The 18193-nt window shown below is 38.4% G+C and overlaps 1 protein-coding gene across 1 annotated transcript in view; it reads right to left on the reverse strand.

The window, feature by feature from the left end:
• The window catches only part of LGR4 (leucine rich repeat containing G protein-coupled receptor 4), a 47274-nt gene extending 38776 nt beyond the window's left edge, over positions 1–8498 (reverse strand). The window contains exon 1 of the mRNA XM_047072339.1: positions 8427–8498. Coding sequence (XP_046928295.1) covers positions 8427–8488 — 62 coding nt within the window. The 5' untranslated portion in view covers positions 8489–8498. The remainder of the gene's footprint in view (positions 1–8426) is intronic.
• Positions 8499–18193: the final 9695 nt, after the last annotated feature.

Consider the following 18193-nt stretch of genomic DNA (forward strand, 5'->3'; position numbering starts at 1 on the left):
GCTCTGTGCTGTCAGCAGAGCCTACTGTGCTGACAGCACAGAGCCTGCTTGGATTCCCTCTCTGCCCCTACCCCACTCAGTCTCACGCTCTCATTTTCTCTCTCTGAAAAAGAAACATTGAAAAAACAATTTCAAACCTATAGTCTAAATTAAGAAGTCGTAAAAATACCTATTAGGGAAAAACAATAAATTATGAATTAAAGGTTGTACTAAAGCATATAATAATATATTAAACAAGCATGGTTTGACGAAGAGTGGACAATACATGGAAGAAATAACTTAGCCTATTTCCTTGCTGGAAAATTAAATTATGCTAGTAGAAAATCAAATACATGTTCACTTACTTATAGTCACTATTATTTTCAAAGAATAATTAGCTTTGATTAAAATAAATAAATGAAATAAATAAATGAACCAGCAAACTGTGGTTTCAGTTGCCTCTCTATGCTTTCTGAATCCTAAGTCAAACCTTTTAACAATGAACTGCTTGATTCTCCTGCTGGATTTCCCCTAGTCCCCTATGAAATCCTGACTTAACCCCCAAGTTTGAGTTCACCCCATGTTTCATCACCTCCACTTCTAAACTGCTAATCACTACAGGGCAAAGTTACAGGGCCCATTGGTTCCACTATACATTAATATTACCTAGGCTTTAACTGAGACTTTTCTATATTCTTCGTCAATTCTTTGTTCATTTCAGATGGACCCAATTAAACATTTCCTACAATGTGTCTAGTTACTAGATTCTAGTGGGCTGAGATAACTAGTCTTCCTTCCCCCTTCTGCTTCCTTTGAGAGGATTCTCCACCTCAAGTAGCCCCAGTGGGTGGGGATGAATCCATGACCCAGATTGGACCATGCCATTCCAAACAGAATGACAACTGGTTCAAGGACAGGCACGTGAGGTTAAATCTGGCCAACCAGAGTCCTCCTTGGAATTTTCTACTGGAAGCTTCGAGGAAGCCTTTAGATACCCATTTTGGATCTCAAGATGCAAAGAGGTGCTTAGAGCTATCAAACATTTGATTTCGCACCATATGGAGACCAGCTATTTCCAACAGGAAAGAATGAAGCCAAAACACGAAATTAGAGACAATCAAAGCTAAGAAATGGAGAGCATGAGAAAACTCTCATAGCTTTAAAACCTTGAGATCGGGTACCGTCTGAAGCCAACTCCACCTCTGGACTTTCTAGTTCTACATGAAACAATAAATCCTCTATTGTGTCTCAGCTGGGTTTCTGTCTCTTAAGCTCTGGGGACTCCTGTCAAATACAGCACATATTCCAAGCTTTCACTACTCTCCCCAAACCAGAAATCACCTACTAGCAGTCCCTGAATGTCTGCCTCATGATGCACGTCTTTACCCCAAAGTAACCCTACTGAAATGATTCTGTAAAAAAACTTAGATTCAAGGCCTTTTGTCCCTATCTGGCCACAGGCACCTTTCTCCAGCCTGTCAATGTTGATCCCTCATTTCTTGTGAAAAATCTCTCCTCCCACAGCTCCTGGGGCACAGTTCTGCCCTAGTTCTCCTGCTCCTCTGGCACTTGGTCTTCTTCCCACACCCGGATTCAAGTGTTTCCCAAGGAGTTGTCTTTGGCTTCCTTCCCTTTTCTTTTACCCTCTCTCTCTTGGCAAGCTCTTTCAATCTCATGTTTCCAGTAATCACCTTAAAATAAAAGACTCCCAAATATATACCCATAATACTCTAATTCTATAATCTATACCCACGAATCTCTCTTCTGGGCTTCACACCTATATTTCCAGAGGCCCCTACCCGTATCCCATCAAAATTCCATATGTATATTGAAGAATAATAGCTTCTCTTCCAAAACAATTTCTCTTTCTGTATTGTCTGTATGTCTGTATTTTTATCAAAACACACCAGACTCCTGGTAATCCTAAATGAAAGTGTTATGGACATCACCTTCATCATGCCAGCTGATACGTCTTCCTGATTCTATTTCCATCTTTTGCAGATATCCCCTCCTCTCTCTCATTGCCTCTCATCTGCCCTAGTTCAAATTCCCATGATTCGTAGCTGGACTGTTGCCGGTAGCAACATATGTTGCTTCAAGTGTCTCCCTGCAATTTCTCAATCCTAAATATCCTACTGTCTGCTATGGAATTACCTTTACTGAAGGTCCTATTCGGTCAAGTTATTTCTTAGCTCGAAACACTTCAACAGTCACTCAAAAGTTGAAATTCCTTGTTAGTCTGCCAGGAAAGAGGCACAGGACTGGAGCTGAAAGTCTGGCCTCAGACTCCTTTCTAGGTTTCTTTCCCATAACTTCCTTTCAGGAACTCAACACTACAACCCAACCAGACACCATACCATTCCTACCACCAGCCGTTATATCTTTTCTAAAGACACCAGGTTCTAGATCTTTTCGTACACTCCTTCTTCCACATCTCCTCATGAGTTAACCTACCATCCCTCAGGACTCTCTAGAAATACCAACTCTTGGTGAGGTCTTCCCTAATCTTTCTTAATACGTAGAAATTCCTTTAGCCTCTGAACTCCCAAAACTCTTACACCATCCATCCCTCTTGAAAGTAAAGATCCCATTTAATCCAACACTGAACACAGTGCTTTACCTAACAAAAGTTCGTTGAATTAGTAAACTGTCTTACATGTCTTTCCCCATCCTCTCCACATCTACAGGACCATAGACTGGGATTAAAACCAGGTCTATTACTAATATGCTATGTAAGCTTGGGCAAGTTACTCAATCACTCTGTGGAAAACCTCAGCTTCCTCATCAGCAAGGTGGGACTGAATATAGCTCAATGTTATATGAATTAAAACAAAACAATGTCTGTTCTGGGGGCGGGGGTGGCTATCCAATACATAGCAGGTAAAATTGGTATAAACTCTGCTCCCATTTATCTTTTTACACCCTTACTTCCTAATCTGAGAGCTCCCCAAATGACACACAGAACTAACATGAACCAGACAAGCAGTGCCCCTCTGTGAGCTCACTGTGTACTTCTCAACAGTAAGGGCAGTGGTCTTTGCTCACAAATCATCCCAACAGAGCACTATGAAGTGTAACAAGAGAATGCTCCCAAGAATAGAGTATTTTTAACTATCAAACATCACCGGAGCAACTGAGAAACTATTTTACTTTTTCTGGGGCATGGGGGGTGGGAATAGTTTTCGAAACAAAATAAATTATCAAGACATAGCAAGGTCCAACTGGTGGCTCCAGATTGTATGCTGGACCAGAATTTTATTTTTCTTCTTCTATAAGAATTATCTATGGGACAGCCATTAAATGTGAATGAAAATTACAGATCAGATGATAATACGTACCGACACTATTTTTCTGAGTTTGGACACCGTACTGCAGTTACTTAAATGGATTCTTTGAGTTTTTTTTTTTGAGTAACGATGCAATATTTAGTGGTAAAGAGGAACTATAACCGCAACTTACTCTCAAATGGTTCAGGAAAAAATGTACATATATTTTAGATTTCATAGTGTGTGTGTGTGTATGTGTGTGTGTATGGAGAGAAAATGTTAACATTTGGAGAATCTGAGTAATGGTATGTGTGAAAATTCTTTATGCTTGCAATATTTTGTAAGTCTGAAATGTTATGTTTGTGTGTGTATATATATAAATATGTTCTATATGTAAGTACTGGCCAAATTAAACTATTTAAAACTATTTAGTTTTGATCCACTCTGTTTGTATCTGATTTGAAATCTCCCTGTTCGAATCATTCACTAGTCCTCTTTTATAAAGTAATGCCTTAATATAGAATTAATTGCCCTAAAGATGAAAAAAAATGATGAGCGGGCTTGAATTAGGACACAGAGACCTAAGTTTTATTTTAGCACTGTGAGTCTTCTAAAGCCAAAGTATATTTTGAAACCAATGGAATTATCCTCATCTTCTAGTATGCATTAAACAATAAACTGTACAAGTGCCAAAGCTGGCAATGGTTTCTACTGCTATTGCAACATCTAAACTCAAAGTAACATCCATGGTAGCCTATGGAAAAGCAGTTGGATATTCCTTCTGTTGATTCTAATTAAATCATTTTCACAGCTTCACATTTCAGACATTCCCCAGATGCCTACCAATGCTCTGTAGGTCTCAAGGAAAGTCAGAAATAGTTGTGCCAGCATCACATTGGACTAGATTCTGTGGATGCTAAATGAATATTTTCTAAGAATTCTGGCTTTCCTTTGGCATTGCTAACAAAAATCTATATTGACCCATTCCAACTTCCATCCACAAGCAAAATAACCTCTCCCTAAAGTCAAGAAAATCGGGAAAACAAAGACTGCAAATGTGTACAAGGATTAGTGAAATTTACCTTACTCCTGTGGACGTAGCACTTTACAGTCACAAAGCACCTTTACATAAATTACCCCATTTTCCCTTTACAATACTACTGTGAGGAGTTCCATGTTAAAGAGTAGGGAAACTAAGGCACAAAAATCAAGAGACAGTCCCAAGGTTTCAGATATTGTAGGTATTGAATTGAATATGTTTTTGTATGCTCAGAGACCGGAGTGCAGGGGGGACATCAGTGAATGGCATCCAGTCATTCAGGGCAAAAATCCTAGTCTCCTCCCTACTGCTCACTCTCATATCCAATTCAGTTCCTTCAGGATTAAGTCTAAACTCAGCTTAAAACATCACTTTATGATCTGGCCTCATATCGTGACACTTCTCCATCTTTCAGTATTTCAAATTTCTCTATGTTTCAATAGGAATAACTGTGTTTTAACACTTCTGAAATGTCTGAAATGTCTACTTCTGTGTCTTTGCACCTGCTATCAGGTTCTTTCTGGAGCAGTCTTACTACCCATCCTCATCCCCATCTGATAATTCCTAGGTGTCCTTCAAAACTCTGCTGAAGCTATTCTAGAAGCCTTCCCCAAATCCTACAGTCTCAAGTGAATACAATACTTTAGACTTTCACTGACCTTGCACATATTCCGTTAAAAGCCTTCATCACACCGTACCAAGTGGTAGTCCTATACCTTCCCCTAGACGAATGTTGTGCAGTTGAATTTTCTGCAGCGTTAGGAACGTTCTAGTATCTGTGCTGCCGAATACAATAGTCACTAGCCACAAGTGGCTACTGAGTACTTGAACGATGGTTAGTTTAACTAAGGAACTGGATTTTTTAATTCAATTTTAATTATTTTAAATCTAAAACTAAATAGCCACCTATGGCCTATGGCTATGGTTTTGGGCAACACAGCTATAGACAGACTGTCAACTCAAGGACAAAGACTGTCCTTCCTTGTCTCTGTACCCCCAGTACCTACCAGAGTACCTGGCACAGAGCAGGATTCAGGGTTTATTGGAAGAATAATTAAATGTTTAAGTATCTATAAACACTTTTTCTGTATTGTTGGGAAGTGATTCCACCCAACACTCCAAGCATTCTGGATTATCATATAAAATTTAGCCAACCCGGTCACATCTTGTAAAGTGTACCTCATTAACTATAATGGAAAAAAAAAAAAAAAAAACTTCAGTAAATCATTCATTTCTACTCAGGGCACTTCAGCTTCACAATCACGTTTAAATGACTTCCAGATGACTTCTGAATAAATGGTTACACTGTTTATGAAATATTACAATAGTCGTGGCAGCATCATTTTGGAATGTCAAAATCAACTACAGTGTTTTATAAGGAAAGAAATGGGCTTTTTACCATGGTTTTATTAACATGGAAAATAATTCCTTTAAGTGCCTGAAGTTATTCCCAGAGTATTAAAGACTATATTGCAGTATTCTTTAAAAATAACCATCAGCTTTCCTAACTGAATTCATTTTTGAAATCCCATCCAGTATTTGGAGATGTGCTGGCTTGATTTGATGGGCTCCATCACTTGCCAAAGCAGAATATGGAGAGAACGTGACCTACCTGCAAAGAACTAGCATTCAAATTCAATTTGGTTCCAATGAAAAGTCTCAACTGATAGAATTCATGAGCTTGACATGTGAGATTTTAAGAAATCCAAGATGTGAACTTCACAAAGCAGAGACTAAGCAGGTTTGATTCCATATCCAGGCCCTCATTACAAAATCCCTCAGAGTGGAATTGGCCATCTGAGGCATCAACAAAGATGGCTGGTACCCAATCGCCCCACCCAGAGCAAAGAGAACTTGTCCATTTCTATCTGGTGCATCACACATCACGCAGTGATTATAAAATGGATGGACAACCACCTGCAAATGTCCTTTCATTGCATAATTACTCCTGTAAAGGGAGACTAATCCTAAAGTCTAAAACTTTATAAATAAATATATTTATATAATATATACATATATATTTATAAATACATCAATAACAAATGAGAACAAATAAGCGAAGCATCTTTTAAAACCTTGAGCAAGGAGGTGGGGGCTTCAAATACACAGTTCACTCCTTTTTAATTTAAAATTTTAATTAAAAAGTGAATAATTAGGGAGTTGGGTAGGCAAAATGGGTGAAGAGGGTCAAAAAGTACCAACTTCCAGGGAAGTCTGAGTGGCTCAGTCGGTTAAGTGTCTGACTTCGGCTCAGGTCATGATCTCACGGTTCGTGGGTTCGAGCCCCACATCGGACTCTGTGCTGACAGCTCAGGGCCTGGAGCCTGCTTCAGACCCCATGTCTCCCTCTCTCTCTGCCCCTCCCTCACTCATGCTCTGTCTTTCTCAAAAATAAATAAAAACATTTAAAAAAAATAAAGAAACTTCAATATTCTCACTAAGTTATTAAAAAAAAGTACCAACTTCTAGTTATAAAATAAATAAGTCATGGAGATTTAAGGTACAGCACACTGAATATAGTTAATAATACTGTATTGTGTATTTGAAAGTTGCTGAGTAAATCTTAAAAAAGTTCTCATCACAAGAAAAAATTGTAACTAATGGTGAATGTTAACTAGACTTATTGTGGTGATCATTTCATAATATATACAAATATTAAATCATTACACTGTATACCTGAAACTAGTATGTTACTGGTCAACTATATCTCAATAAAATAAATGAATAACGTTACAAAATAATTAATGTTCACGCTTAATTCTTTTCCCCAAAGATAACATTTAGTATTATACATTCCACTGCTTTTTTCTGTATGCACTTTAAAATGGTAAAATAAATACTCGCTATTATTTACACAACACTTGCTCTGTTTCATGCACTGTCCTAAGCATTCAACATCTATTAATTCATTCTGTCTTCACCAGAGGGAGGACTGTTGCTATCTGTACCTTATAGACAAAGAAACTGAGCAGAGGGAGGTTAAATAACTTGACCCAGTTCACAAGCTTAGAAGTGGCAAATGATCTCTGTTCAGTTTTTGCTGTGGGAACACTGTGTTCAGCTAAGTAGTGTGGGAAGAAAAATTTCTCCAAAACTTTATTAAATCCTTATCTGCTATTTCAATGCTTTTGTCAGAAGCAAGGGAGCACACATAACCTGCATGGCTTATATTTGATTCCTTTTCCCCATGTTGGGGGAGAGGCTGAGCTAAGATAGGAGACATTCGCAGACTTGGATCTAACACTCAACAGCTGGGCTGTAGGATACAATCTGTAATATGAATTTAGATTCCTTCAGGGCTGTATCTCTTTGATGTTCTTAGTATCAAGCTGTCCCCTTCTTACCTACATGTATTACATAATCCATTAGCCTGGCCATTAAAAACCTATATTTTACTGATTCAGATCTGATTTTATTTTTCACCTGGATTCCTATTATATAGTTTCCAATTACTTTAAAATGTAGTAGTGCCTATTTTTATCATAAACTTTAAAAAAAAGTCTGAAAAGCAAAACGAAATGGAGGTTAAAACAGACGGAAAGAAATTTTCCACAATGTCAACTGTTAAACTGGAAACGTGAGCTGCAGCTGACAAGTCCAGAAACATTCTTAAAGGTGTTCTAAGCGACTGGGATGATGTTCCATGCCTTCAACCAGTCCCCAAAGGTCATGTGCAAATGTCCAAGGGGACCCACACTCAGTTTTCTGCTCGCTCCCAACAATATTGTCTCCTGCATCGTGACCCTAAAACGCCTTGTATTATTTTTTATGGTTGTGTTACCCATACAGCAACCCCTCTGGCAACAATGGTAATTACCCCAGCCTTGTTATCTCAGGATAACACTGTAATTAACTTGTGTCATTGTAGCATTCATGGTTATAATAATTGCAGCAAAAAACTCCTATGAAAGTAACATTTTTAGTTCTGGCTTTCAAAAATAACTTCAGCAATTACACTGCTTAAAAAAATCAAGTTTGTTTCCCCGAAAACAACATGATTTCCTCTGCACACAAAGCTCACGGAAATTGAGCTAATCTGAATGTTCCCTAAGAAACATTAGACTATCTCTTTTGTAAGAGCTTCCAAAGAGAATGGGGAAACAAAAACACAAATAAAACATATTTCTCAAAATATTACTTACAGCTCCTCTAGAAAAGGAAAGTTCTTAAATGCATCTTCTGGTAATTGAGTAATGTTGTTCATACTGATATCCCTGGAAAACATAAAATTAAGAAAAATTTTAACTAAGTGATACTAGACTTAAAGAACTCAACTCAGAAGAATAATTAGCTGCTGACATTCTGTAAAGAAGAAAAATGAGCACACAAGACAGACATAGGGACAATCCTAATTTGGCTTCCAAATACAAAGTTAAATCTTTTATTATAAATGATGTCCCATAATTTAGAAATGTACCCAGGTCCTGGATTTTCCTTTCCCTCTTCAAATATCCTTGAGAAAAGAAAAAAGAAAAAAGAAAGAAAAAAGAAAAGAAAAATGCCTCAAACTACCTACAACTGGGCCAGTTTGATTTCCCAGTGCTCTGGTATTCAAATGCTGTACCTGATAAAAATAAACAAATGAATACCCCAGGGCATGATAAAAGATTTGCAGGCATAGGTGGCTTCTTAAGTCACTGTCAGGGACAGTAAAACAGGTCCTAGCTGTATTCCAGGCATTTTTTTCTGCAAAACCTATAAAAGTCCTCCAGGTAATAGCTGTAAGGGGATTTAATTTTTAGCCTACGAAGAGATGCAGCCTAGAGACATGTGCTTACATGACAGGTATGCTGTCCATTTACAGTTTTTCCTCAAAGAAGCAGCAGAAAGGAGAGAACTCACTTGATGATACAACTCGACAATTAACTACATTCAAACAGCTAAAAAATACTTTATTAACCATTTCCTTCCTCCCTGGCAACTGCCTTCTCAGTTGGTTTTCTCTTTCCACACTCTGTTTAATATGGACATTGTGAAAGACAGGTTAAGACAGTCTCAGAGGGAAAGCCCCAGCATGCACTGGGACAGTTGCCTCAAATCAGGTTCCTCTGCCTCTTGTCTGTGGCTGGGCCCTCAGGCCTCTCTTTTCTAAAACTCACCATGAAAACTCACAAATGTGACTGCCTCATCACTAGTTTAGACATACTGATATATGAGGGTAGAAGAGAAATCAGCTAACAATAAGAACACTAGGACTTTTATTAATTTGGTCAGGAGAAATTTTCTTTTAAAAGAGATGACACCTGGGGCGCCTGGGTGGCTCAGTCGGTTAAGCATCCGACTTCAGCTCATGTCATGATCTCACAGTTCCGGAGCTCGAGCCCCTCGTCAGGCTCTGTGAGGACAGCTCGGAGCCTGGAGCCTGCTTCGGATTCTGTCTCCCTCTCTCTGCCCCTCCTCCACTCATGCTCTGTCTCTCTCTGTCTCAGAAATAAACAAACAAACAAATAGATAAGATGATACCTTCGGTACCAAAGTAGGTAAATCTCTTCTCCCTATCTTTTCCATTCATTGAAATTTGGAAATGGAATTCACATTCCTCTTTACGAGCTCTTCCCAAGGCAAGTTTGGAAACCTTTCTGGTTCAGGAATAACGGCAACAGCAGACACAAAACCAGCAATAGCAGTAGCAGCTAAGGTATAGAGAATACTGAAACTGTGGTAAGACCACACATAACATCTCCTTTTACAGTGGGGAAGACTGGGGCTTCCTGAGGTACAGAACTCCCCAAGGCTACCCACCAAATGTTGTAACAGGAAATGTACATCCCAGAGTCCATGATTTTAACTGCACACTGAGCCTTCCCAAGTATCACATGAGTCCTGTTACTTCTCTCCAGTGGTAGTCAAAATAGAAAGCAAAGCCATGCAAACTGGTGAAGCCACTCTAGACAAGTGTGGAGGTGCCTCAGAAAGTTAAAGATGGAACTACCTTATGACCCAGCAGTTGCACCACTTGGTATTTAGCCAAAGGATACAAAACTACAGATTCAAAAGGGTACATGCACCCCGATGTTTATAACAGCATTATCATCAATACAGAAAGAGTCCAAAAATCCATCATGGCATATGTATACTATGAAATATTACTCAGCCATCAAAAAGAATGAAATCTTACCATTTGTGATGATGACATATATGGAGCTAGAGTATATTATGCTAAGCAAAATTAAGTCAGTCAGAGAAAGACAAAAACCATATTATTTCACTCATATGTGGAATTTAAGAAACAAAACAGATGAACATATAGGAAGGGAAAAAGAGACAGAGAAAGAAAAGCAAACCATAAGAGACTCTTAATGATAGAGAACAAAATGATGGTTGATGGAGGGAGGTGGGCAGGGGATGGGCTAAATGGGTGATGGGTACTAAGGAGGGCTCTTGTTATGACGAGCACTGGGTATTGTATGTAAGTGATGAATCACTAAATTCTATTCCTGAAGCCAGTATTATACTATATGTTAACTAACTAGAATTTAAATAAATAAAAGTTTGAAAAAAAAAAAAAGATACAAAGCAAACTCACCGTCCTACCATGGGTAAAAGGGAAAGGGATACTGCCTCTAAGACCTAGGTACAATCATCAGTGAATCTTAAGAGAACTTCTGCCTGACAATTTGAAAAAAAAAAAAAAAAAAAAAAAAGAATTATAAATAGCTTTAGGAATTGAGAAACCAAAGTTCATAAAAGTTTGAGCATAAAACTGCTCTAGAGATGAATCCTATGTCCATAGGGATTCCAAAATTCCACACTCATTCCAAAATTTTATCATTGAAAATAACTAAAATTCTACTACAGATAACTTATGAGAAAAACAAAATGAATACACTTTTCAAGGAATTATTATTATTAATTATTATTATATTATTATTATTTGAGACAGAGACAGAGAGAGAGAAAGAGAACACAGGCAGGGGAGAGGGGCAGAAGGAGGGAGAAAGAATCCCAAGCTGACTCTACACTCAGCACAGAGCCCAACTAGGGCCTCGATCCCATGACCCTGGGATCATGACCTGAGCTGAAATCAGGAGTCAGACGCTCAGCCAACTGAGCCACCCAGGCATCCCTCCCTCAAGAATTATTTTTATTTTTTTATTTTTTTTATTTTTTTTTTTATTTTTTTAAATTTTTTTTTCAAGAATTATTTTTAAACACAGGCCCTGATAGTAATTTAGTCAGTGATCATTATCCTTGGGCAGGGGAAGGGAAACTCTTTGTTTTTCATAAACACTCAAGCAACTTACTGGAGAAATAGCACGAAAATAGGGTGCTTCTAAAGAAGCAGGTTCAACTCCTGGACACTGCCAATAGCCACTGTGTAATCCTGGGCCTCAGTTTATTCATCTGTAAATGAGAGCACTGAACCGAATGGCTGAGGGGCTTCCCAGCCTGAAACTATATACTTCTATGATTTACCTTTTCCTGTAGTTTTCATGGAGGGGCCCATGCTCCCTGATGAAATTATATGAGGTTCATTTTGTGGAAAAGGAATGTTTCTGGAAAATTTACCATAACACAAAATTTAAAGACTATTAGTTTCCCATTATAAAACCACTGAGTCACTCCCACTGCAAAACTATTTGCTCTTACCCAATGAAATCATTCTTAAGAATACAACAAAACGTTTAGTCACACTGAAAGGCAAAATAATAATCTGAGTAAGCAGTGATCCTTAAAATATCACATGACTATGGTGCTCTTTAGCCATTCCAATAAATGGAGAAAGAAGGACGACCACAATTTATTACTTTATGAAAGGAGGCACTCCATGCAGTTGCCCCTAAGCTTGGCACACCTGAAGTCAGGTGAACATCACAGTAACAGAAAAACTGATTACTTGCCTCACCATAAAAAGACACATAATTAGAAATTATACCACACTATTCTCAGCATTCCAATTTTTTAAAACACAGACACCTATACACTTCTCTCATTTTTTCCCCTCAGAGTAACAAGACATGACAGGTAGTTCTGCTGTGAGCTATAAATGCAATCAGTAGGACTCTATATTTACAAACTAATATGTTTTAAACATGTGGTGAGGTTTTGTTTCAAAGCTTTAGACACAGGAGCAACACTAGCTTCCACAATGTTCTGAATTTCCACACACCCAGAGAGGTTCCATATCTTTATAGGTGTTTTCTCTCATATTTTCGGGGCTTTAAACAAAACATTTGAGAATAAGAAAGAAAAAAAAAGCAGAAGGGGGAGCCTACAAGATGTTATCTCCAGAGAAGTTCTGGAAACATGTGGTTACAGATTATAAGGTGGGTGGGTACTCATTTAAAATAATGAGGGCTAATGGTGATAAACAACCTACAGACAAGCCTTGGAGAAGATTCCAGACCTGACATCACCAACACCGACAAGAGAGCTTATGGCTGGAAAGGATGCTGGGGGTGAGAAGTTAACTGTAACAATTTACAAATGGAAGCCCTACACCATACTTACCAACATCTCAGGCTCACAAGCCGTATGAATCATCAAAACATGTAAGTTAAAAAATTTGTATAGAAAATGTTCAGCTAAAAGATAAACCTTAAGATCAGTGGTTTGACATTCAGATGAGCAGCACAACCTTATAGAGGTAACCTCTGAAGTTAAACCCAGTGATCTGCCATCCCGGGTCGCTATGAAGAAAATAAATCTAACATAGAAAACCAAAAATCATACGAGGTCAGAGCACCGCCAACTCAAAACATCTCTGAGGGCAATTTCGAGAGAGCCGATGGCTGTAACTGGAGTTGGCCTGGCATAGTTGGAAGTGCACGGGTTGGCAGCCACACAGACCAAGATCTACTTACGAACTTACAAGACTAGCTGTGTGATCATGGGCAAGCTGTTCATCGCTCCTGAGTCCCAGCTACTTCACTTGGGAAAAAAAGAGGCAGTAATAACCAGACCTCGTAGACTGCTATGAAGATCAGAAAATGTCAAGTCACGTAGAAGAAGCTAAATAAGTGATAAAGTATCAGCTTACTATCATCCATGTTTTTGCGGCTCCTGGAAGCTGGCTGGCTGAGCCCAGTGCAGTGAAAGCTAGCAGGCAAAGTGGCACACTGCCTTTGGTGGCCTTTTTTCCTCAGAGAGAAAACCAGTTTTACACAAGAGAAACAGTAAATGGTACAGAAGACCTAGAACCTGGAGTCCTGCCCACTATAAAACTAAACTTTAAACTCCAGAACTCCAGGGGTCAAAGAGTTTTAAGCTAGAAGAGCCCTTTGAGGTCAAATACTTCATTTTAAAAGAAAAAAAAAAAGTTGAGGCATAGGCATTGAGGTGCTAATCAAACACTTGAAAGTAAGGAAGAGAAGGAGAGAGAGAGAAGAAGAAAGAGAAAGAAAGAAAAAGAAAAAAGAAAAGAAAGAGGGAGAAAGAAAACAGAAAAGAAAAGAGAAGAAATAAAAGGAATTACATTCTTATAGGAAATTTTTGGAAGGACAAGGGAGGACAAGAGCCAATTTCAAAAAGATTAGGATGATTTCACATAGTTTAGTGACAAGCAGTGAACAGAACCCAGAACTTTTAAAGGGATGCTTGACTGTATCTTTTCTATACATATTTGTTCCCTAACAGATTTCTTTACACTTAGTTCTCTCCAAGTACACCAACTGGAACAGAATACACGTCGGCATATTATGCTGACACAATGCAATACTCCCAAATTTTTACCGCAGAGATCAGAAATACAAAATCACATTACCTCATTAGGAGGGGGGCAGGGGGGAAGCTGAATGCTCAAACACTAGCAGTGGCTGGTTGCAAAATTAAAATTTAAAGGGTACAATTGTTTAATTGAAACTGCTAAATCTCCCCAGTGGTTAAACTCTCATCTTTTTTCCCTCATAAAATTCACTACTTCTAAAGTATCTACAGAGTAAAAAGGAACATCGTGTTTCAACAAGGTTCCTTTTTAAAACCCCTGTAAAATGCTCCAGAAGCAAGACTAACCTGTTTGCTGATGGCCAAGCGTGTACCACCTTCGACTCCGCCATTGTATGCTCACTGGGTCTGGGCCTCCTGCCACAGAATTATTTAATTTGTAATATACTCTGATTGACCCAATGTTATCTAAATTTGAATAAGTCCTCCTGTTTGTACTAGATAAAAGTGTGCTGCTACTGCCACATTGTTGATGATATCTCGAACACTACCCAGCGGTTTAAAGTCCCTAAACAACATACAGGTTCTAGAGAACACTGGGTTCTTTCATGTTGTTCTCTAGGAAATGGTTGTGTCTTTAAACTCCACAAGCACCTGTTGATAATAAATACTATCCCAATGACTTTTCTAGGGTCTTCTGTAATTAGCCAAAAATTTCAGGTCTCCAATCACAGATGTATGCAGTATGAACAAAAACAAAAACAAAAACTAGAACTAAATTTGAAAGATGCCTCTGGTGGGACAAATTTGAAGGGAAGTTCTCTCTAACCCACCAATTGCGCTGACACACACAGAAGACCAAATCCTAGTCAAAGCTTATGAAGGGTTCACTTCTTTTCTGAAAGGATTCTGTCTCTTTAGACAAGCAATCTCTTTTTTCTCCCTCTCTCACTCTTCTTTTTATAACAAAAGTGATCCATGTGCATTCATTTTTTAAAAACTGAATGCAGAGAAAACCATGCACAATATTAATAGCCAGAAATAACCACAGTCCTATTTCATGGATGTCCTTATAGATTTTTTCTACATATGGTATATATTTTTTACAAATCTGAAATCATATAGTTCTGAACATGCTTATCTATTGGCACCTAAGATTCTTCATTTACAAAATAAAATAAAAACTTCTCTGAAAATATATTTTAATAAAAGTAAAACCTTGGACTGCAAGTAACTTGTTCTGCAAGATGAGCAAACATCTGTTTTTTTTTTTTTTAATGTTTATTTATTTTTGAGAGAGAGAAACAGAGCGTGAGCAGGGGAGGGGCAAAGAGAGAGAGGGAGACACAGAGTCTGAAGCTGGCTCCAGGCTCTGAGCTGTCAGCACAGAGCCTGACACAGGGCTTGAACTCATGAACCGCGAGATCATGACCTGAGCCGAAGTCGGACACTTAACTGACTGAGCCATCCAGGTGCCCCAAGATGAACAAACATTTCTAATAAATTTTAAGTTGATAAACAAGTGATGTCTTGCAATACAAGTAGTACATGACACCCAACGTCACCTGATCACAACTGAGCCAATGGTTCTTGAAGTCTGCTTTGATATATAAGTGCTTTGGATTACAAGCGTGTTTTCAGAACAAATTATGCTTGCAAACCAAGGTTTTACTGTATTACCATCTCATATTATCTAGATGCTATCTTTGGCAGGCTGTACATCATGAGATGAGAAACTCTCTGTCAGTGAAAGCAACTATGCCAAAAGGAAAATTAATTAGGGATTTTCCTATAAAAGGAGATACTGTGTCACCCATTTAACATTAGCTACTTACGTGCAAGGCAAAGTGCTAAGATGGTGAGGCTTCTGTGTCAAAAGATACGTTCACAGTTCTTTTTTTTTCCTTTTTCTTTTTTTAATTAAAATCCATCACTCTATTCTCCACTTACTATCACTATATTTTGTCGCAACATCCAATTAAATTTAACTTTTAAACAATGCATTATTGCATTTCAAAAGCAATCAGGGCAGCTATGTATATTTGAAGATACTGCTCTTTACACTGCAGAAATGAGGCCAAAACAGTTTATATAGTACTTCACTCAGATTTTGCTCCAGAGAGATTTTCCTGACCTTACATGTTTTTTTGGCACTGCTAGAATCCAACTAGATGTCACAACAGACACCCCTCTAAAACCATGTGCAACATTTCTACTACAGTTTTAGGCAGCAGAAATTGGCTCCATGTTATCTAGCGCCTTCCTTGGTGTTTCAAACGCAAAGACTCTGTTTTCCAGTGGGAAGAATCCAAACCTTGCTTCCCTGCGGCCTTGCAGTCCTTAAGAAGATGTCTGCTAAAACGCCCCATATTGGCGCTTAAAAATAAATTTTAGTTTACTGCAGAGAAAAGCTACCACCTTGTAAAGTCATTATCTGTTGAAAGTACTTGAATATCCTAGCATGTAATCTTCCCAACAATACAGAAAGGCTGGAGAAAACATCAACTTCAAATCTTAAAAAAAAAAAAAAAAATGAAAACTTTTTGCCTTAAGAGATATAGGGAAGAATGTTTAATGCATTTTATGATCATCTCTTCTACTGGATTAAAACTTCGACCTCAGGCCCTTTTAGAATTTCTCTATTAAAGACTTTCAAAGCTACATTGTCATTGCTAAGAAAATGAAAAGATAAGAAACAGACTGGAAGAAAATATTTGCCAAACACAGATCAAGGAACTGTACCTACAATATAGAAAGAACTCTCAAAATTCAGTAAGAAAATAAGCCAGATTTGTAAGTGGGCAAAAAGATTTAAACAGACACTTCACGAAAGATGACACAAATGGCAGAAAGCACATAAAAAGATGTTCTACATTAGCCAGTGGGGAAACGCAAAGTATATCACAAGATACCATACCACACAACTATCAGGATGGCTAAAGTATGAAAGAAAAAGGGCTGAAAATATCAAGTGCTGACAAGGATATAGAGCAAGAGGAACTCTCATATATTGCTAGTAGGAATGCAATGGTGCCACCACTTTGGAAAACAGTTTGGCAGATTCTTTTTTTTTTTTTTAAGTTTATTCAGTTTTTTCATTTATTTTGAGAGAGAGAGAGAGAGAGAGAGAGAGAGAGAGAGAGAGAGAAACGCAAGCAGGGGAGGGACAGAGAGAGAGAGAAGAAAGAGAATCCCAACCAGGGTCCATGCTCTCAGCTGGGAGCCCAACATATGACTTAAACTCATGAATTGTGAGATTCATGACCTGAGCCAAAACCAAGAGCTGGAGACTTAACCGACTGAGCCACGCAGGCAAATTGCCCCCGGCAAATTCTTATAAACACGTGCCTATGACCATATGACTCAGCAATGCTAGGTATATAAATAATTGTCAAAAACCGGAACAACCCAAATACCCTTCACCTGGTGAATGGATAAAGAAACTGGTGTATCTATACAATAGAATAATACCCAGCAACAAAAAGGAGACTGCTGATATAAGCAGGAGCATGGATGACTCTCAAATACCTTATGCAAAGTTAACGCCCGACTCAAAAGACTACACACTGTCTTCCATTTATTTTTTAATTTTTTTCATGTTCATTTATTTTTGAGAGAGAGACAGAGTGCAGAGGGAAGGAGAAAGGGCAGAGAGAGAGAGAGAGGGAGACACAGAATCCGAAACAGGCTCCAGGCTCTGAGCTGTCAAGCACAGAGCCCTATCTGGGGCTCAAACTCACAAACCATGAGATCATGACCTGAGTTGAAGTAGGACGCTAAACCAACAGAGCCACCCCAGGCACCCCTGTATTCCATTTATACGGCATACCAGAAATGGCAAACTTTTAGAGACAGAAAACTGATCAGTGGTGGCCAACAGCTGGGAGATGCAATGGGAGACAGGATGGCTACAGAAGAGCACAGGAGAACTTTTGGTGTGATGAAAATACTCTATATCTTGACCTTTGATGGGGGTTATGAGATTGTATTTATCAAAACTCTTAGAACTGTACGTTAAACAGTAAGTTTTACCATATGTAAATTAAACCTCAACAGCTGTTTTTATAAATAAGAGCAAATATATTACCCCCTCACATTTCTCCCACAGGAAAAAATAATCCTATGGCTAAGAGCTCCTCTTTTCCAGCTTTACCCAAAACCAAAGGATGTTGTTACACACAGTGCCGGCTTCAGAATCAGGAAACACGCAGTTTTGTTTTGTTGCTTTTTAATTTGTTTTGTTTTTCCAACCTCTGCTATCCACTTGCAGTAGGACATCAGACCAAACCTCTTCATTCTCTCTTTA

This window comes from Lynx rufus, unplaced genomic scaffold, assembly GCF_022079265.1.
Source record: "Lynx rufus isolate CCGP_SWC_20201006 ecotype Redwood Valley unplaced genomic scaffold, mLynRuf1.p SCAF_9, whole genome shotgun sequence".
In the NCBI taxonomy this organism is placed as follows: Eukaryota; Metazoa; Chordata; class Mammalia; order Carnivora; family Felidae; genus Lynx; species Lynx rufus.